Source organism: Lithobates pipiens, unplaced genomic scaffold (assembly GCF_037356315.1).
Source record: "Lithobates pipiens isolate NorthernLeopardFrog02 unplaced genomic scaffold, aLitPip1_a1.2 Scaffold_19, whole genome shotgun sequence".
In the NCBI taxonomy this organism is placed as follows: domain Eukaryota; kingdom Metazoa; phylum Chordata; class Amphibia; order Anura; family Ranidae; genus Lithobates; species Lithobates pipiens.
Genome location: NW_027507764.1, coordinates 74063519 through 74086248, shown reverse-complemented (window position 1 = coordinate 74086248; position 22730 = coordinate 74063519). Strand labels below are relative to the sequence as shown.

The 22730-nt window shown below is 42.3% G+C and overlaps 1 protein-coding gene across 1 annotated transcript in view; it reads right to left on the bottom strand.

Moving 5' to 3' along the window:
- Positions 1-22730, bottom strand: part of LOC143996084 (macrophage mannose receptor 1-like) — a 214390-nt gene that overhangs the window by 143757 nt on the left and 47903 nt on the right. Inside the window, exons 6-8 of the mRNA XM_077490909.1 lie at positions 18513-18653; positions 8420-8599; positions 6765-6922 (exon numbers count right to left, since the gene is read on the bottom strand). Coding sequence (XP_077347035.1) covers positions 6765-6922; positions 8420-8599; positions 18513-18653 — 479 coding nt within the window. The remainder of the gene's footprint in view (positions 1-6764; positions 6923-8419; positions 8600-18512; positions 18654-22730) is intronic.

Below are 22730 nucleotides of genomic sequence, written 5' to 3'. Positions count from 1 at the left end.
ACCGAGGGGAGGTACATATAATAGGGGACCCCGTAACAATTACGGAAAGAAAAGAGGTAGAGGTAATGGTAACCGTGACAGGAATTCTGACTCCAGGGCAGGCCCTGTTAATGAGTCTCAGTACTATTATGGTTACCATTCCCCTAGCAGACAGGGTGGGTATCAGTCTGATTATGGGTCCCATCAGAGGGTTCCGTATGGTGGTCAACCGGGATATACTCTTCCTGTGTCTAATAGGTATGCACCATTACAATATGGAGGAGCCGGTGAGGGAGGGGATTTTTTAGGCGCACAGAGTGGACCCGGAAGGGGCCCTTATGTGCAGCCCCCTATTCACCAGCCCATCCATCCACCATTTGCACCTCCACCTACCCATCAGGAGTGGTGGAGACAGCAACCGTACGGAACCCCCCAGTCGGGCAATCAGGTCCGAAAAAGAAAAGAGAGAGAGGAAGGAGAGGGGGCAGGAGAATTCAAAAAACAAAAACCCCAATAGGGGCAGGCATATACAACTTAAGTGGATGTCCATTAAGCGATAATGAGTTAAAAGTTCTAGATAGGGGTCTAAAATTCGCTCCGGTTAGGAATTTTAGTAAATTCCATACATATGTCAACATCCAAAAGTTTGTTAGGAATTTGAACATGAAAAAATATTTTCTATCCAACCCTGTTAGACAGGTGAAAATATTTGAAAATCATCACTCAAATCTCCGTAATAAATCCACGTTTAACCCCTTAAACACCGACAACAAGTTTTTGGAGGTTTTTAAGAATGTTGTTATAAATGATCTAGACAATCTTAAAGTGCGCAAAGTAAAGGATCCCCAGTTTATTAAATTGGGAATTGATTCCCTTAGGAGCAGGGATGACATAGTCATACGCCCCGCGGATAAAGGAGGGGGACTGGTAATTTTAAGTAGAACTAACTATATGTCCGAAATGAACAAACTTGTCAGTGATACTGACACATATCATATTTTGAACAAAGATCCTATGTTACAGTATAAGGATGAATTACATTGGCTAATAGAAGAAGGGAAACATAAAAACATTCTCAATAAAAAAGAGGGATCTTTTCTTGACCCATTATTTTGCCGTACCCCCATCATATACAGCCTGCCAAAAATCCATAAGGATTGTGTTAATCCGCCTGGCAGGCCTATTGTTAACGGTATTGACTCTATCTCCTCCAGAGTGGGTCAGTACATTGACACTTTTCTACAACCCCTGGTATTTAAAACCAAAGCATTCCTCAAAGACACTAAACATATTATTCAAATTCTTGAGTCATTGGATATTACGGCCTCCTGTTTTCTTGTGACAGCCGATGTCGGCTCATTGTACACTATTATAGGACACAGTGACGCGCGAGCTTCAGTCCAGTGGGCCATGTCCACTTACTCCGATTTATCAGAGTGTCATAAAAAATATATTCTCAAATGCTTGAATTTTTGTTTATCTAGGAATTATTTTTGGTTTAATCATCAGTTTTATTTACAAGTAAGGGGGGTTGCCATGGGGGCCAAGTTTGCTCCCAGTGTGGCCAATTTATTTATGGCCCACTGGGAGGAGGAAGTTGTTTTTCGGAATCGCCCCAAGGAATTAATCTGCTACAATAGATTCATTGATGATCTCATTCTAGTATGGGATGGTGATCGGCGAGGATTGGATGAATTTGTCAGTACTATGAATGTTAACGACAAAAACATCCAGTTATCGTGGAATATCAGCCAAGAACGGTTGGTGTTTCTTGACCTAGAGATCACCAAAGCAAATGATGGGCTAGTATTAAAAAACCACTTTAAGCCAACTGACCGGAATTCGTACATTCCTCTGGGGAGTTGCCACCATAAGTCTTGGTTATGCAATATCCCCAGGGGACAGTACGTTAGACTAAGGCGGAATTGTTCTTACATGGATGACTTTGTGGATCAAGCCCACACATTGTCCTTTAGGTTTCGGGAAAAGGGTTATGATCCATCTGCTCTTGAACATGAAATATCCAGGGTTCAGCAGATGGATAGGTCCCTCCTGATTAAAGATAAGGCAAAAGAATCAGGTGTGGAAGGGGTTAATTTCCGAATGGTCCTTGATTATAACGTACATTTTAAAAAATTTGAAAAAGTTGTGGCCAAAAATTGGTTTATACTGAAACAAGACCGAGTGTTGGGTCCATTGTTACCCGCACGGCCTTCTTTCATATATAAAAAGGCTCCATCATTGCGTGACCAAATAGCACCGAGTGTTATTGATCCCCCTGTACAAACTGAAAGCAGGCTTTTCTCTTTTCTATCCGGCTTTTACGCGTGTGGTAGATGCACGGCCTGTAGGCACTCTAGATGCAATATGAAAAGGAGAAAATCCTTCATAGCCACTAGTAATAATAAGGAATACAAGATCGATAAACTCATTACTTGTTCCACCATAGGGGTGGTATATATGTTACAATGCGGATGTGGTCTCCAATATATCGGTAGAACCTCCAGACCTCTACATGTGAGGTTGGGTGAACACGTAAATAATATTAAAAAGGGCCTGAAGACTCATAATGTGTCTCGCCATTTTAAATTGGTGCATTCCCAGAATCCCAGGAGTTTGAGCTTTTGGGGGATTGAGAAGGTCACCAAACATTGGCGTGGAGGTAACTTCATACGCCAATTAAGCAAACGTGAATCCTATTGGATACATGAAACACGGGTTCTTGCCCCGGGAGGTTTAAATGTGGAATTTGATTTAAATTGTTTCATTTCGGACAGATAATTGTTTTATTTTATTTTATTTTATAGTATCTGATTCTTTTCATAGTCATTGTGATATTTTTATTTTTATTTTTATTTTTATTTTCATTTTTATTTTTATTTTTCATATATTTTTATATTTTTTTATTATTTATTTCTATGTTTGTTTTTATTTTTATTTTTATTTTTATTTTTATTTTTATTTTTATTTTTATTTTTATTTTTAGTTTTATTTTTATTTTTATTTTTATTTTTATTTTCATATTTTTTGTACATATTTTTTGATTTCTTTCTTACCTGTATGGTATATGTTTAATTATAGGTATGCTTGTTTGTTTATTCTTCATGTACGGATCAGTGTAGCTTTCTGATGACGTCAGCGGCATTTGCGGGTATATTCGTTAGTTCTTATCATTGGTCATGCGACCTACCGGGAGATTCGTTTAAGGCTTCGTACTGTCCGTTTGGGCAACGTCTCGTTCGTTTCTCTGCATGTTTTATGCGAGAACTATTAGTGGGCGATATTTTGTTGCCTAATTAGCGGACTTGACGTACGCCTCTCTCTGGTTTTGATTTTAATTTTAATTTTGTTTTAAATATTGTTTTTGGTGCTTATAAAGTTTTCTATATGCCCTCTCCTTTTCTTCTGTGTATGGAACGATTACAGATGTATGTTCCGGTGTCACGCTAGTAGCGGTACTTGCCTTGCGCATAACTCCGCTGTTTATTGGTTTAAATTTAGTGTGTTAGTATAAAGCGGCCGTCCGACGTCATTCCGTCACCGCTGATGAAGTCCCGCCTTATCCCTGGGACGCAACGCGTACGGACCACGTGACTCGCGTCGTGACGTCATCCGCCAGCTGACACACTGATCCATGCATGTTATTTCCTGCTTTGCACTCAGCACTGGAGATCAGTGCTTAGAAATGTGAGTGGAAATTTGTTTTTATTCATCTGTTTTAATAAATTGTTATCAAACGGAGAGCACTAGATTTGCTTGTCTTTTTCATATATGACATTATCCTGACCTGATGACATTGAGGAGATTCTATCTGGAAAAGCTTCCGTTTGGTTTGCTGTAGCCTTTACTTCACCCTTGATGGGAACATGTGTTTTTGACCTATCTGATTTATCAGGGGTCCATTCGATGAGGTGAGAGTCCAACTAGTTCATTGGTGAAGGGATCACATCGTCACTGGATATATTGATTAAAGACACACTACACAAGTGGACTCTTTTTTGATCTTTCTTGATCACTGTATATTGTATCATTCACTATATGGACTTTTATTTATGCATTTAGTATTTCACTGTAAAGAGTTTTATGTTTTTGCGCTGTACTGAGATATTTATATTTTGAAATGTGGGATTTGGTAATTTGACCTACAGTATTCTAGCTGCATTTTTTCCTTTATTTTCTTTCACTGTTTTAGTTTTTTTTAGCGCTGGTTGACTTTCTCACTATCTTTTTTGTACTATGTACCTGCCTGGTCATGGGTGTAGGTAACACTTTTGACAGGCATTGGAATACAGTCTGGCTGGACACATTGAGTACCAATCTCTCTCTGAGCCAATCAGTGGGTGCGTTGTCTTGCTGTCTATTCCGGGAGAGGGTACTTAAGGTGCTGAAGTCACGTGGTTCTGGGTTCCGGTCCAGAAGTGTGTTCTGACTCCATGGTCCTGGTCCTCCTGACCAGCCCCCAGAGGCCCTCATGGCCTGGGGGGCGGATCCATCCATTTCTGAGTCTCGGAACTGGCTAGTCCGAGGCACAGTAACTGGAAGGAGGATTCTAAAGTGGTCCAGTGCCATCTCGGGTTTTGGAGAGGCCCAGTAACTCTTCTTGCAACCAGGGGAGGACTCTTCGGAAGAGGGCCACGCACGAGGCTGGCTGCTCAGAACCTGGATGCTGAGCTGTAAGGACACTAATTGAATCCACATTTCTTACGGTATTGCCAGACCGGCTGCAAGATACTGGTACCGCAAGAAGGTTCCTATTTCCTTCCTTCTGTTACAACTAAGTTCCTGTGGGAGACTTTATGTGTTCATCTAAAAGTTTGGAAAAAAGAGAGAAGCTGCGCTATTCAAAAAACTGCCCTCTAAGCAGCACCTCAAATCGTTATACTAACGACAATCAAAATTTGTATACAATGGGGAGCTGCGCTAAATGTGTACGCAAATTTTTTTTATGTGACCCCAAAAATGAATTCACCAAAAAAATGTTTTTTTTGTTTAAACCCAAAACTAACAAAAGTGAATGAAAGTGAATCAAATTGTTAATAAATACATAGATAAATAAAGTGTAAAAAAAAAATCAATTCATTGTATGAATAAATAAACATAAAAAATTCACATAAAAGCATCTATCACAATAAATTGATATGTGAGAAAAAGACCCCAAATTGTGCTAACATAATATTATCACACATGAGTGAAATGAACATAAATAAATAATATATGAAAAAACACCTCACTGAATGAATAAATATAAATAGATAAAAATATGTTTAAAAAAATGAATTTCATGCAGTGTATATAATGCAAAAAAATTATAAATAAAAAATAGTCCACATAAATCCCAAAAGGTTTTTCTTTTTTAGTCAATCCAATGTGCAATGAAAAGTGACTCCAATAAGAAAACATAATTTTATCTATTTATATTTATTCATTCAGTGAGGTGTTTTTTCATATATTATTTATTTATATTCATTTCACTTATGTGTGATAATATTATGTTAGCACAATTTGGGGTCTTTTTCTCACATATCAATTTATTGTGATAGATGCTTTTATGTGAATTTTTTGTTTATTTATTCATATGATGAATTGATTTTTTTTTACACTTTATTTATCTATGTATTTATTAACAATTTGATTGGTGAATTAATTTTTGGGGTCACAAAAACTTTTTGTGTACACATTTAGCGCAGCTCCTCATCTAAAAGTTTGCAAGCAAGTCTGTGGCAGAGACTTTGCTAAATTTGATTCATTTGTCAGCTGGATTTATCCAACAGTGGAAATATCCAGTTGCAAGTGGCTATTCCCTGGATTACCTAGAGAGAGACATTTATTAAGTGTCAGCAGTTTCAAAGTGCCTGAGCTTCCACACCTATACCCTCTATTCCCAACTGAGAGACTGTGTTTCTGTTCAACGTTTTAAGCAAATAAAAATTGCTAATGGAATTCAAGTGTCGGTCTCTGTAGTTATTGGGCCATCAACCTCGCGAACCCCTAGACAAGAACAACGAGCTACAAGGCGGAGGAGGTAAACGGTAAGCCCAAGAAAACCAGCCGCTCCTTCGGGGGTCAGTGCTACACATTCTATGTATAAAGGTATAAAACATTCTTTGTGCAGCAGCCCCCCTAATACTTACCTGAGCCCCATGTCGATCCAACGATGTGCACGAAAGCCTAGACTCTCCTGAGACTATCCCTCTTTCTTGACTGAGACAACAGCAGGAGCCATTGGCTCCTGCTACTGTCAATCAAAGCTAATAAGAAGAGAGAGAAGTGGAACCATGCTGCAGATCTGTGTGTGGATAGACACACAGAGCAGCGGCCCGGGTGCCCCCATAGAAAGCTGTTTGCTCCTGGTGCAATTGGCAGGAGGGAGGAGCCAGGAGTGCCGTTGAAGAGGAGGATCGGGCTGCTCTGTTCAAAATCATTACAGAGAGCAAATAAGTATAACATGTTTGGGTTTTTTTTTTGTTTGTTTTTTAAACTTGCCTTTAATATCACTTAAGTAATTTTTTTTAACCCCACTGGATCAAATAAAACCATATATTATAGGGTTTTTGGTCTTCCTCTGGATTAACTGTAGGTAAAGGACTCTGTATATGGAGGTTTTCTATTTATTTATTTTTCTAGTTGAACTGGATAGCCTTGTGTCTTTTTTTTTTAACTATGTATCTATGCAACACCCCTTGTTGTCATCCTCGAATGATGTCCACAAGACAGCCATCTTGTGTTTTTGGGTAAGGTAGGGAGTGGTGACCAAGTCTCATTAATTCTGCCCAGCTGTAACGCACCGTAGTGTTTAAAGCGACACAGTCCTCTTTTCTGTTATCCATGTGTGAAGGTTCTCCTCTCTGCCACACTGTATAGGTCACGGGAGTGCCATCGCTCCACTCAAAAAGGTTTTCCGTCTTTAAATCATTCAGTCCAAGCCAAACATTCTTTCCACCTTCTATAAAACAGTGTTTAAACAGTTTAGTGATTTTTGTAAATGGCAGTGGTGTAGGTGTTTTTATTATTGATAATAATCCACATTCTATTCTGGCTGTTCTATTCATGGAGGTACCTCCCCCCCCCCCCCCCCCCCCCCCCACACACACACACACACTGCTTTGCAGAGACTAGAGCAACAATCACTTTTGAGACTTCCAACAGGGCAAATCCCACTTTAACAGCATTGACACAGCCACACAAGGGGTTAGACGACAGACAGTCACTAGGATCCCACTTCCAAGACTCTGCAGTGCTCACTGTGTCCCTAGATAATTGGATACTTCTTGTCCAATATTGGTTAGACACTGTACCGTGAATTTCCAGGCTGGATTTTCAGTGCACCCCCTTTTCTTGACTTCTTCCAGGAAAATATATAGGATGCCCCAGCTCCTCCAGAGCTAGGATCTCAATAAGCTCTCTGTAATAGCCCTTCAGCTATCCCTAAGCTGGCACCTTGATGAGCTCTCTGCAGCCATTCAAGCTGGGATCTCCCTTCCGCCAGGACAAAGCACCCTACTACTTCAAGCCCCAGACTGTTTATGGGCTTTCTCCCCACTTTCTGGGCACACCTACCCAGGGATTAGCTAGTGTTCCATTAATATTCAAGCTCAGGGTCTGCCTTTTCCAGCCCACTACATTACAGAGCCTACTAAAAAGCATTGATTAGTAGTTGAATCTGCAGTCTGTTAGACCCAGAACAGCCAAAAATAATCACACTCTTCTCCACTGCTTACAGAGGAGCCTTACCTTAAGCTCACTAGCAACCTAATCTAGGAGAATGTTGCGAAAAGAAAACGTATGCAACCACCACATCTCATGATTAGAAAGCTGCAATATATAACATTTTTGGTTTTGTGCTTAAAGCGGGAGTCCGCCGGGAGTCCGCGTTTTTTTTTTAAAAGCCAGCAGCTACAAATACTGCAGCTGCTGACTTTTAAAATAGTTACACTTACCTGTCCAGCGCGCCCGCAATGTCGGCACCCGAAGCCGATCTCTGGATTGTCTCTCGGGTGCTGCCGCCGCCATCTTGGGTATGGGAATCAGGAAGTGGAGCCTTTCGACTTCATTTCCCGGTTCCCTACTGCGCATGCGCGAGTCGCGCTGCGCATTAAGGATGGACCCGCTGCCTCTGGGATCTGTGTGTTTCCCAGCAGGCAGCGGGGGACTTTCGGAAAGGGGCGTAATCTACGCCCCTTTCCACAGAGAGCTATCCCGGAAGTGGGTGCAGATACCTGTACTGTACAGGTACCTGCACCCCCCTCTCCCCTGAAAGGTGCCAATTGTGGCGCCAGAGGGGGGGGGGATTCCAATGAGCGGAAGGTCCACTTTAGGGTGGACCTCCGCTTTAATACCACTTTAACAAAATGCCACAAAAGTCAATTTCAGAAGCTAATAATATTACAGAATCCAGTAACTTCCATGGTTGAATAATAGCTGGTAGTTTACTCTTACTTACCAAACACAAAGTTTGCATTAGCAAAGCTGGATTCCTCGACATTGTGCAAGCTCGCAAGGTCCCCTTCATCTTTCCTACAAGACGACATGGCATCCTGCCAAACCTTTGCTTCTTTATACAAATAATAACAATAGCCAGCATAGGGGATCCAGATTGGTGGACAATTGATGGGTTCAGTGTCTGTACCAAAATATAAAACATTTTAGGTATACATACATATTTGTAAACCAGTCAATTAAACAGCTAGTTACCACTCATTTGCTATACCCAGGGTTATAAAGCATGTCTGCCGCTCGGATCTCATTCAGCAAACATCTGGATTGCCTATTCTTCAGTGGTAAATCCAGCTCTTTGTAATATTCACTACATTTTACCAGTAGTAGGTCACAAATTATATGTAGCGCTGGCATCCTTGCCTGCTAAATGATATTAGCATTTACAATGAAAGTCTATGGACATTTCTATGGCTTAGTGTTTGGCGACATCTAGAGGCCAAACACTGATAGTGGACTTAAATGATTTTGCTTTATCAAAGCATTGAACTTTGTACAGGAAGTGACTGCTATTTACATTGGAGAGTTGACATTTTTTACCCAGGATGCCGGGTGACCTACCCATGGACACCCTCTCTGACAATGCATGCTGGGTAGGAGATAAAAGGAGCCTGAGCGGCCATCTTAGGTCTCTTGGGAACGCATGGCCTGCCGGTGAGGACTTGTGAGGAGGCCTCCCGGAGGAAGCGGCCTATTGCCCATACGGAGCGCAACCCTGCTCAGTTGTGTGAGTGACCTGAAGTGCCAGAGACACAGTGTATCGGATTGGAAAGATCCAGAGACACTCGTTTGAGCATTGGAAGACCAGGTCTACCTATTGGAATGGAACAGAGTGACGGAGCCGGCTGACATAGAGGCAAGCTACAAACACCGGACCAAAGTTACTATACCGAGCTTTTGATCCAGTTGGTGAGCGGGTTGCGGCCCACAGTTTTCTAAACTTTGCACCTAGTCAGACTTATATACAGGCACTAGACAGGCATGAGGCCTACTTACTACCGCATCTCAAATATTGAATTATAATTACAGAAGCAACACTAGGATCATCCTTAACTCAACTTTAATCACTTTAACCCTTGGATTACAAATTATAAGGAATTATCATTGCTAGCGAAGACAAGAAGACTAAAGATTGAGTACTTTAAGTGAGATCTCACACATAGCTATAAAAGTAGGGCGAGATCCCATATATATATTGTTTATAATTGTTTTATCAAAATTCATTGTCCTGTCATTCTATGTTGGGATGACAGTACAATTGCTGTAATCACCTGTTTACCAATATATACAGTAAAATATACTTTGGTTAAGTACCCCATTGTGTGGAGTATTGTTTTCTCCCAGCAGGTGGAGCCAGTGGATCCTGAGAGGACAATACAGGTATATTGTGTTATATTATATTGTACTGTATTGTATTGCACCACAGCTGTGTCAAGGGGACTGAGGCAAGTTAGTGGCGTTTATTGGTAGAGTGCAGGCCCAAATCAAACCAGCAGCTCCTTAGGGGGTCAGTGCTACATATAGTTTTACCTGTTAAATATAAACATGTCTCAAAATATTATGTTGGTATACCTAATTATAGGGCTCATTTACAAATGCTGGCAGAATAATACATTTTTGTTTTTACCTGTATGCTGAATACAGGTTGGCTTTAGAGTCCACCTCCACATACATTTTTTTTCAGTTTTAAATAGTGAGATTGCTCTGAGGAATAGAGCCTCGTCATTGGTGTCAGTGGGAGGAATTGTGTCCCATCATTGGTGTCAGTGGAAGGAATAGTGTCCCATTGTTGGTGCCAGTGGGTGGAATAATGCCCCATCATTGGTGTCAGTGGGAGGAATAGTGTTCCATCATTTGTGTCAGTGGGATGAATAGTGTCCCATCGTTGGTGCCGGTGGGATGAATAATGTCTGATCATTGGTGTCAGTGGGATGAATAGTGTGCCATCGTTGGTGCTGGTGGGATGAATAATGTCTGATCGTTGGTGTCAGTGGGAGGAATAGTGTCCCATCATTGATGTCAGTGAGAGGACTAGTGCCCTATTGTAGGTGTCGGTGGCAGGAACTATACCCCACTGTTACAACAACACTGAAGAGCTGCTGCTCCGGGTCAATCCACACTATCTACACCACACACTCCTGCTGAAAGGGTGCTTACCAAGTTGCAAGCTGCACAGTAGAGAAACAAGGAAAATCCCGGATGGCCACACGCCAACAGATCCTCTTTAGTCGTGTTAGAAAATTCCAACAGGCAGAATCACATACAGTGGTACAGTGGGGAAGTTCCCCTGTTGGAATTTAATAACAGGAATAAAGAGGATGTGTTGGAGTGTGGCCATCTGAGATTTTTCTTGTTTATCTAATATGCTCCACTGTTGCTGACAACAGGGTGAATAATTTGCCTTAAGTGCCAGATAAAATCCAACAAAGGACCACATCCGGCCCCCGGGCCACAGTTTTTAAACAACTGCAATAAAGTGTTTTGCTAACTTAGGTGCTTTTTCGGTGCTGTCCGCCCTTTTGTCCTATGAATATTTTTTCTGATCTTTTTTAAAGGGAGCCATAGGAGGGGCAAATGTGTAAGCACTGATTTGTATAACAGTTATAATGGCAATAATGATCTCTAGCAGTCTCATGTAACATGTGCTCCTGACCATCCTGAATCATGTCTTACAGCATGCCCACAGTTTCTAACCATCTCCTGCAGCACACCCACAGTGTGCTCTACTCTATTTCAGTAACTCTTCAATTTCTAACAATTTTCTGTAGCACAATGTAACCTGAATATTACTTGTGGCCCACTTGGTAAACTCAAGTGCTGGACTTGAGGCCACCTATGTTTTAACCCATTCCCGCTCTACTAGAAGTAGAGGATGCCTGTGGCCAATTATAGCTCAGGGGGTTTAGTACACGCCCCACACTATATAAGGCCACCAGCGTGTGTAGTGTGTTCCGGCGTGCAGGGAAAGAGCTAGATAGGCAGGGACAGTGTGTTCTTTTCTCCGGCATCTGCAGGAGTTAAAGTGGGTGTTGTGTGCCTCCAGCACAGTATACACCTGTATCTACCCTTTATTGCTGGTGTTCTCTAATACAGGCATCTGCAGGAGTTAGTGGGTGTTGTGTGCCTCCAGCTCAGTATACACCTGAAGATACCCCTCATTGCTGGTGTTGTCTGTTGCATATCTTGCATATTAGCCTTTAAAATTAGCACTTTTGATTTCAAACGTTCGAGTCCCATAGACTTTAATAGGGTTCTAATGTTCGTACAAATTTTTGGTCCGTTCGAAGTTTCTGGTGCAAACCAAACCGGGGGGTGTTCGGCTCATCCCTAGTCATATCCTTTGGGTGGTCCCTTCCTGTTAACTGTTTAAGGTTTGGGAGGAGTCTCCCCAGGGTCTTTTAGGAAAATATCAGCAGTGTGGGGAGTGAAGAGCATTTTGCCTCACCACTGGATGGTGCCCCTGCACCTTGGATGCCAGAGAAGGACCAGTTGAGTGTTCTGGCCTATTAGAACTATAAACAGCATGCCCTATCAGTGAGGAACACCGCAGCCCCCCTTCTGGAACTATATGAGAACCATCACTTCTCACCAAGATGGTAGAAAATTACTCAGAACCCCCAAACATTATATATGTGTTTTTAGCAGAGACCCTGCTGCAACTTTTTATGTCACATGGTATTATAAATAAAATAGATACCATGTCATGCTTGAAACTTGCGCTTGCTCGTGGAATGGCATCAAACATCAGTACTCAAAAATCTCCATAGGCAACACTTTTTTTTTTTTCGTTCTTTACAGTTTAACTGTTTAGAGTTACAGACGATGTCTTGGTATAGAATTATTGCTCTCGATCTAATGTTCATGGCGATACCTCACATGTGTGAACTGAATGCTGTTTACATGTGTGAGCATGACGTACATATGCGTTCGCTTCTGCATATGAGGGGACAGGGGAGCTTTACATTTCTTTTTGTTTTTTATTGTTTATTTTATTTTAATTTTTTGATTTTTACACTTTCACTTTGAAAAAACTTTTTGATCACTTTTATTTCTATTACAAGGAATTTAAACATCCCTTGTAATATGAATAGTGCATGACAAGTCCTCTTTATGGAGAGGTGCGGGGTCAATAAGACCCCAAATCTCTCCTCCAGAGTTCATGTCAGTATTTACAACTGCCAGGCCGGGCGTGATGTCATAATGTCGCGCCCGGACCTCTGAGAGTCCTAAAGATGACCGGGGGACCATCTGTTCCCCAGAAATCTCTATGGTCAACTTCTGCCTTTGGTGGATTCATTCTCCGGTGTTACATCTGAGTTTTGCATTTCACACTTATTTATAACAGTAAACGGAGTTTATAAGGTCAAATACAGTATTTAGAAATCCGACAGACTGTTTAGATGTTCAACTTTAAAAGCAGCGGCAAACCTGCTGATGTCACAGGTTTGCTAATCTGACAGAACACCTCTGATTTTATGAGTAAACATTCAGATGGATTTTCAAATACTGTATTTCACCTTATAAGCTCCATTTACTGTTAAAAGTAAAAAATGTCAAATGCAAGACTCCGGTGGGTGTAACAAGATGTCCGCTTGGCCCCTTCTCAGTTTATCCATACTGTGGAGGAGTGTGGGGTGTAGCAAGATGGCGGAAACGGAACGTCACTTCTGTTACAAATTCTGACGGGTCGCCAAATCTGAAGAAACACCGGCTCATCGATCGCACAGGTGAGTCGGGAGAAGCGCCGGAAGGTGGCCGGAGCGGGTGGTTGTCCTCTCCAGCCACCTGTAAGAACAATCAAGTGGCTGAACTGCTGCTATGATTGTTCTTATGGTAAAGGGAATCGCTGGCTGAAGAGAATGATACCAGGTTGATGCCTGTAGGTGCTGTAAGTTATGGAAGTTGGATGTTGCCTCTTATTTTCCAATGTACTGGACTGTTTTAAGTAATATATTTTTAGAAGATATACCATGTTGTGGATAATTGTACCTTGTTTACTCCATGCTGATTAGGAAGAAAGTTACAGGAAGAAGTTCCTGTCCACTTAACTGGAGAAAAGGACTGCATTACAGAATTGGAGGGTTAAATTCAGTTAAAGTAATGGTAAAGCCATAAATGTGGCTTCACCCTACAGGTAAGACTAGAAAAAGTATTACCTGTAGGCACCTTTGAACTTGCACTGTTTAATATGTACTGCCATTGGCTTAAGCCAATGATGTCATTGCTGCATGCAAAGTACTCTCTACAATGGATGCAATAGCACATCGCTCATTGCATCTACAATGGATGCAATGAGTGATGTATCGCTATGACAACTCCTGTGTGCATGCCCTGGAGTTGCGTCATCGGGGTCGGCCATTCAAGCACTTGGATTGCACAAACAGAATCAGTGACAGCGTGCCGCTGGAGGGTGTAAAGGGTGTAAAGTAAGTCTGTCATATTATGCCAGTATACAGTGATTTTTTTTTTTTGCATTTACTACCGGGGTGGAGTCATATTAACTGTGAAGTGTTTGGTGTAAACCTTAATAGCCTCAGAGTGGGTGGTAGCTGGCGGTTAGAGATGACCCGCTCAGATAATACGCATTAGCTGACTTGGGCCCGAGTGTTCAAACAGACTTTGGGAGCTCTAATCAGGAGTAAGACATGGGCCTAGGCTTCAGTGTGTTCTGGACATTAAGGGGTTAAAGAACAGTGACTGGGGAAATGAGAGGGATTAAGTGGCCTATGACTGGCATCTGTGCATGTGGTTAAAGTGTGAGCTTGTTGCAAGAACCAGTTAAATGCCTGAAGCTCTGCATGTGCCTTACACATGTATGGAATAGAGCATGGGTCTACAAATTATGGCCCTCCAGTTGTTCAGGATCAGGAACTTCAATTCCCATCATGCATAGTCATGTCTGTGAATGTGAGTTTAACAATGCTTCATTGGATGTTTAGTTCCGCAACAGCGGGAGGGCCGTAGTTTGAAGACCCCTGGTATGGAGTAACCAACCAAAGAGTCAATAAAAAGACAACTGAAATTAACTCTAAGTTAAAAAAAAAAACTGCAGCTGCTGACTTATAATAATTGGACACTTACCTGTCCCCCCCCCAAAACGAAATAACATGCCAAATGTGGCATGTCAGGGGGTCACCTTTCATTAACTACCTCAATACAGTGCAGTTACACCCCCTTCCTGACTAGACCAATTTTCAGCTTTCAGCGCTCTCACAGTTTGAATGACAATTACTCAGTCATGCAACACTGTATTCATATGAAACTTGCGTCCTTTTTTCCACACAAATAGAGCTTTCTTTTAGTGGTATTTAATCACTAGTGGGTTTTTTATTTTTTGTGCTATAAATAAAATAAAACGTAAATTTTGTGAAAAAAATGCCTTTTTCTTTGTTTCTGTCATAAATTTTTGCTAATTAGTAATTTTTCTTCATAAATTTTGGCCAACATTTATACTGCTACATATCTTTGGTAAAAAATAACCCACATTAGTATATATTATTTGGTCTTTGTGAAAGTTATAGAGTCTACAAACTATGGTGCCAATCACTGAAAATTGATCACTTCTGATCAGGCCTTCAGTACATCAGGTGTACCTAATTTCTTGAGACACTAACAAGTCAGGAAAGTACAAATACCCCCCAAATGACCCCTTTTTACAAAGTAGACATCCCAAGGTATTAAGTAAGTAGCATGGTGAGTTTTTTTAAGTTGTCATTTTTTCCCACAATTCTTTGCAAATTAAGATTTTATTTTTTTTCCTAAATTGTCATATTATCAGGTTATTTCTCACACACAACATATGCATACAACAAATTACACCCCAAAATACATTCTGCTACTCTTCCCGAGTACGGCGATACCACATGTGTGAGACTTTTACACAACCTGGCCACATACAGAGCACTAATATTGAAGTAGTACCTTCAGTTCTACAAGCAAAAATTACGCATCTCATTTCTCAACCACCTATTACACTTTTGAAGGCCCTGGAGTACCAGGACAATGGAATTTCCCATAAAATGACCCCATTTTGGAAAGCAAACACCCCAACATATAATCTGTGAGGCATAATGAGTCTTTTGAATGGTTAATTTTTTCCCAGAAGTTTTTGAAATATGTGGAAAAAAATGAAAACGCATTTTTTTTTACACAAAATTGTCAATTTATAAGATATTTCTAACACATAGCATGTATATAGCAAAAATTACACCCCAAAATACATTCTGCTACTCCTCCCGAGTATGGCGATACTACATGTGTAGGACTTTTACACAGCCTGGCCACATAGAGAGGCCGAACTTTGAAGTAGTACGTTCAGGCGTTCTAGGAGCATAAATGACACATCTCATTTCATTCCTACCCATCACACTTTTGAAGGTCCTGGACCACCAGGACAGTGAAATTACCCACAAAATGACCCCATTTTGGAAAGCAAACACCCCAACGTATATTCTATGAGACATGGGCTGCAAATAGGTACTCGGGTACTCTTATGGGCTGGAGATAGGTACTCGGGTACTCTGATGGCCTGGTGACAGGTACTCGGGTACTCTGATGGCCTGGTGACAGGTACTCGGGTACTCTGATGGCCTGGAGACAGGTACTCGGGTACTCTGATGGCCTGGAGACAGGTACTCGGGTACTCTGATGGCCTGGTGACAGGTACTCGGGTACTCTGATGGCCTGGTGACAGGTACTCGGGTACTCTGATGGCCTGGTGACAAGTACTCAGGTACTCAGATGGCCTGGTGACAGGTACTCTGATCGTTTGGTGACTGGTATTTGGGTACTCTGAAGGGCCGTGACAGGTACTCATATGGACTGTGACAGGTACTCGGATACTCAGATGAACTGTGACAGGTACTCGGGTACTCAGATGAACTGTGACAGGTACTCGGGTACAAAGATGGACTGTGACAGGTACTCGGGTACTCAGATGGGCTGTGACAGGTACTCGGGTACTCAGATGGGCTGTGACAGGTACTCGGGTACCCTGAAGGACTGTGACAGGTACTCGGGTACCCTGATGGACTGTGACAGGTACTCGGTACTCTAATGGACTGTGACAGGTACTCTGTACTCTAATGGACTGTGACAGGTACTCGGTACTCTAATGGACTGTGACAGGTATTCGGGTACCCTAATGGACTGTGACAGGTACTCGGTACTCTAATGGACTGTGACAGGTACTCGGTACTCTAATGGACTGTGACAGGTACTCGGTACTCTAATGGACTGTGACAGGTACTCGGTACTCTAATGGACTGTGACAGGTACTCGGGTACCCTGATGGGCTGTGACAGATACTCGGGTACCCTGATGGACTGTGACAGGTACTCGGTACTCTAATGAACTGTGACAGGTACTCTGTACTCTAATGGACTGTGACGGGTACTCGGGTACCCTGATGGACCGTGACAGGTACTCGGATACCCTGATGGACCGTGACAGGTACTCGGGTACCCTGATGGACCGTGACAGGTACTCGGGTACCCTGATGGGCCGTGATAGGTACTCAGGTACCCTGATGGGCCGTGACAGGTACTCGGGTACCCTGATGGGCCGTGACAGGTACTCGGGTGTGCCATGACAGGTACTCAGGTACTCTGGTGTGCCGTGACAGGTACTCGGTTACTCTGATGTGCCGTGACAGGTACTCGGGTACTCTGATGTGCCGTGACAGGTACTCGGGTACTCTGATGGGCTGAGACAGGTACTCGGGTACTCTGATGGGCTGGGACAGGTACTCGGGTACTCTGATGGGCTGTGACAGGTACTCGGGTACTCTGATGGGCTGTGACAGGTACTCGGGCACTCTGATGGGCTGTGACAGGTACTCGGGTACTCTGATGGGCTGGGACAGGTACTCGGGTACTCTGATGGGCTGGGACAGGTATTCGGGTACTCTGATGGGCTGGGACAGGTACTCGGGTACTCTGATGGGCTGGGACAGGTACTCGGGTACTTTGATGGTCTGGGACAGGTACTCAAATACTCTGATGGACTGTGACAGGTACTCTGATGGACTGTGATTGACAGGTACCATGAGGGATGGTGACAGGTCCTCTTTATTGGGGGGGGGGGGGGGGGGCAGGCAGGCAATCAGTGTGATTGGTAACGAGATGTTACCGCAATCTCCTCCTCACACACGATCGGTGTGTGAGGAAGAGAACAACCCGGTAACATCTCGTTACCGCGGTTTGTTTACATTTTAGTGATCGGCTGTGAAAGGATCACAGCTGATCACGTGGGTAAACAGCCGGCCAATGGCTGTTTACCAGCGTCTGTGACGAGCAGTGTTCCCGGGGAACACGCCGCCACCGACGTGCACGCGCAGCACGCTCACGATCGCGCGCATGCGCCGTGCACAGTCGGGGTGTGACCATCTGTGATCGCCCGTGACTTCATCACGGCCGATCACGTGGTAAACAGCCATAACGAATGGCTGTTCACCCCCTTCGGTGGCGAGCGGTGTCTCCGTGACACGCCGCCACCGAAGAAACAGGGATGCGCGCGCACGATTGCGCGCATTCCTTGTTTAAACGGGAGGCCGTCATATGATGGCCTCCCGCCACAATAGGTGCGCCGCCTGGCCGTCATTTGACAGCCGGCGGTCGGCATCTAGTTAAAGTTACATTTTTGAGTGGAACTCTGGTTTAACAAGGGTAACAACAGAACACTGGACAAATAGCCTCCCTAATTTATCCACACTTTATGTAATTGTATAGTACAGGCAACTGTTGATCCTTGGTATAATTTTATTTTTTATAGGCAGTTGAAAAAGCGCTGGAATTTCCATATCTACCAATGAAAGTCATAGGAGTTTTTGTTATCAAGCTGATTAAAAAAACAGCTGGATTTCACTGAAGTTAGATTATAGGTTTTGGGCTAATTCATCACTTTGATGTTTAAGCCATCAGTGTAACTGAATCCTGATTTTAGAACTAAAAAAAAAGGTATACTCTATTAAACATGATGTAATTTATTACCATTTAAATCAAACTAGTATAAAGGATCTAAGGTTAATAACTTTTTCCTACCAGACGGAGGGCTGTAGGAGGTGATGTTGCCCTTTTCACAGACGTAGCCCAGCTTTTGAGAGCACATTTTGTTTTCCCACTTGGAATTTTTATCCGGCTCCAGTGACCCACAGTTCTTCCATTCTCCGGCTGATGGGTTTCCTAAAGGAAGAGAAACAGTTTAAGGAAATAATTTGCAATGATGGCATAATACATATAGTAAGCTCAAACAAGGAAAATAATGCCGCGTACACACGACCGGACTTTCTGGCAGACTAGGTCCGACGCTCTTCCCAACGGACTTTCGGTGGAGTTCCGATGGCCTTTACGAACAAACGGACTTGGCCACACGTAAACAGACTAAGGCCGCGTACACACGGGCGGACTGTTCGCCCAACTTAGTTTGTCAAACAATCCGACAAACAGTCCGCTCAAAATTTGCATGAGCGGACTTGACCACACACGATGAACAAACAGTCCGCTGAAAGTGTGCGCGATGACGTGAACGGCACGTACGACGGGACGAGAAATTCGACGTCCAATACACTGCAATGCAACCTTCGCCGTGTAAATCCTTTCTGAGCATGCGCGAAACTTAGTTTGTCGAACAAGCCTACACACGAGCGGACTGTCCGCTCAAACCAAGTTTCAGCGGACTGTCTTACGGAAATTCCGAAAAACTTTGTTCGTCAGACTGTCCGCTGAAACTGTCCACTGAAGCCCACACACGAGCGGACTGTCCGCTGAAACACTGTTCAGTGGACAAAGTTGGGCGAACAGTCCGCCCGTGTGTACGCGGCCTTAGTCTGTTCGAAAGTCCGTTTGTTTTGAATGTGATGACATAAACGGGACTAAACAAGGACGTTCAATAGCCAGTAACCAATAGCTTCCCTTGCGTCGTATGTGGTCCATTGGACTAGCACACAGACGAACGGTTTTCCAGATTTTAGTCTGTCAGAATTGAGTCCATCAGATAGATTTGAAACATGTTCTATTTCTAGGTCCGTCTAATTTTTTTTTGGAAAAATTATCGGACTAGCCCACACATGATCGGATTATCCGACGGACTAATCCCTTTGGACCTAGTCTGCCGGTCGTTTGTACGCGGCATAAGTGAAATTAAATCTTGCGAGCAACTAGGATATCTATATACAGAACAAGCAGCACCAAACACACTCCCAATATACATGTGCTAAATAATTGTTTAACCCCCCTGACGGTCTTCCCGAGTCTGGCTCGGGGTGGAATTTTTGTACCATTAGCGGTAACCCTGAGCCAGACTCGAGACCGCATCGCTGGGTCCAGGAGGATGCTTACTTACCTTCTCCCTCGGATCCAGCGTTGTCTCCCCGCTGTACAAGCGAGCCGTGTCTCACTCGATCTATCACATCGCCAATCTCCGTGCCCTGCGAGCGTTGCGACGCACTGGGACAGAGATCGGCGCCAAATTCAAAAAGTGAAACACACAGCATACATACAGTATAATGTAATCTTACAGATTACATTGCTGTATGTAAATATTTCACATCCCCTTTGTCCCTAGTGGTCTGCCCAGTGTCCTGCATGCAGTTTTATATAATAAAAACTGTTCTTTATGCCTGGAAACTGGAGATTGTCCATAGCAACCAAAACTGTCCCTTTACATCAAAAATGATTTTAGACCAGCTAGAAAATAGCGATAATAAATTGGAATCACTTGCAGAATTGAGCGACAGCGATTTGTGGGGGAGATCCGTCATCAAATATTGAAAAGTAATGACAGTGACAATTCTGCAACTGAGCAAATTTCAGTGTTTTTGATTTGATTACATTATTGAATAATTTTTATTATTGTTATATTATTATTTGGTACAATTATTTATAGTTATTTATTATATTATAATTTATGATTTAATTTTTCAAACTTTATCATACCCGGGATGTCTGCCTGACTCTGGTTTGGACAGATTTAAGTGAGTTATTGCTAAGAATTACAGGACTACAATATAAAACACCAAATTTTCATGCAATAAAATCCGAAATAATCGTACCGCCAGGGAGGTTAAAAGAAATTCTTATGTTATATCTTATTAAATTATACTCTAAAATACTCTAAATTACTATTACGTTAGGAGTACAAATTATTATTATCAGATGAACTGCACATACTGTATTTACCATTCTTCCAATATAAGTGTTATTTGACACATGTTGTATGATAACCTTTTGTTTGTACAAATTATCCAGAAAAACAACAAAAATTATGGAGAAAAAAAAAAATGTTGAGCTAATACATCTATGCAATATACCAAACACTTATGCCCCGTACACACGATCGGATTTTCCGACAACAAATGTTGGATGTGAGCTTGTTGACGGAAAGTCAACAACATTTATCAACAAAAAATGTTGGCTAGCAGGTTCTCAAATTTTCCGCCAACAAACTTTCCTATCGTGAGTACACAAGTCCGTCGCACAAAAGTCCACGCATGCTCAGAATCAATGCTCACCAAGCACAACATTAGCAGAAGGAGCCTAAATAGTGATGCATTAATATTGAACTTCCTTTTTATCGGCTTGCGGTACATCTTGTACGTCACTACGTTCATAATTGTTGGCCAACATTTGTGCGGCCATGTGTATGCAAGACAAGTTTGAGCCAACAACCTTCGAAACAAAAATCCATGGTTTTGTTGTCGGAAAGTCTGATCATGTGTACAGGGCATTATTGTGTCAATCATATGAATCATATAAGTCATATAAACATGTGCCAGTGGGAAATCCAGTGTTTCAGCGCAATCAGGTGTAGTATATGTGATGATCAAAAAAATAAAGATGAGGCTTGCTGAATCATCACAGATCCTCAAAAGTGTGCATTATGTAAATTCACCACACTGACATTCACACTGACAGGACAGGAAGGAGGAAAGCACGATTTGCTAGTCCAGTGACTAAAGCCCCGTACACACTATCAGTTTTTTCTGCTGAGTTTTTCCTTCAGGTTTACAAAAACCATGTAGTGAAGGGCCTGCCTGATTACATACAAATTGAAACTCCTAAGGTTTGACCTCATATTATATGCCTTTGGTAAATCTGTGTGTATGGGGCTTAAAAGCCTGTTTTTGACCAAACATAACTGTGAAGTCACACTTTATGAGGTGAGCTTATACATAATGGGGGAGCACTGTGGTGAAATAACACAATTTTGAGGATCTGTGAAGATTCAGCAAGCCTCATCTTCTTCTGATTGCACTGAGGAATTGTGATTTATTTATTTCACGCTGGCACATGTTTATATGATTCATTTGATTGACACAATAAGTGTTTATTGTTATATTGTGTAGATTTATTCACACAGCATTTCTTTTAAACAAGTTATATAAGTGTGCCTTTGTGATAAAGTACAAAAGAAATGCTATGTTTTCCTTTTACCTGAATGATTCAAACCAAGAAGCCATAAAAGAAGGTTTTCTTTATAACACAGGTCTCCAGTGGGGTGTAATAAAGCATTTATTTACACACAAAAACATAAAAGAAATGACACAAAAATCAGGCAACCACCAACTGTAAAAAAAGCTTGCAGAATCTCAAAGGTTGCTGATATGCCTTTTTTGCTTTAACGTCCTTGACTAAGGTATTACCTTGTATTGCGGCTGCCATGACCTATTACCTATCAACTAAATCCCCTTTACCCAAAACAAACCAATGGACACATTTTTTTGGGTTGAAAAGGCCATCCCATTTTTATTATAAAATTTATAACAACAATCCTAATAATGACTGACCTATTTTCTAATCTAGGTTCTTTGAAGGCACATTTATTTTTACCAACCGGCAGTATCCACCCCAAGGCCCTAAGTCGCAACTGCACTGAGTCAAGGACAATTTAACTATCCATTCATCCTTGCTACAGCCACGTAACCATTGGTAACTTAGTGCCTTATCTTAAATATGGAAGGTACACCCAAACCAGCGATGGGCCCAACCATTATTGTCCAAATTTTGACCATCGTCTCCCGCCTTTGAAGACCCTTAAGACCCCTTACAGCTGCTTACGACAATAACATTAATGCAATAAATTCCTCCAGAACTCCCAACATAGTGTCAATGAGCCACCACTGACGAACACAGAACTCCTGATAACCGATACCCAGCACAAAATAAGACCCACATAAAAAGGGGGGGGGGAATTGAGTTCAAAGTTAGTAAAAAATGCAGGGAGGGATGCTCCAACTTACCACGAGGCAAGTGACAACCTCT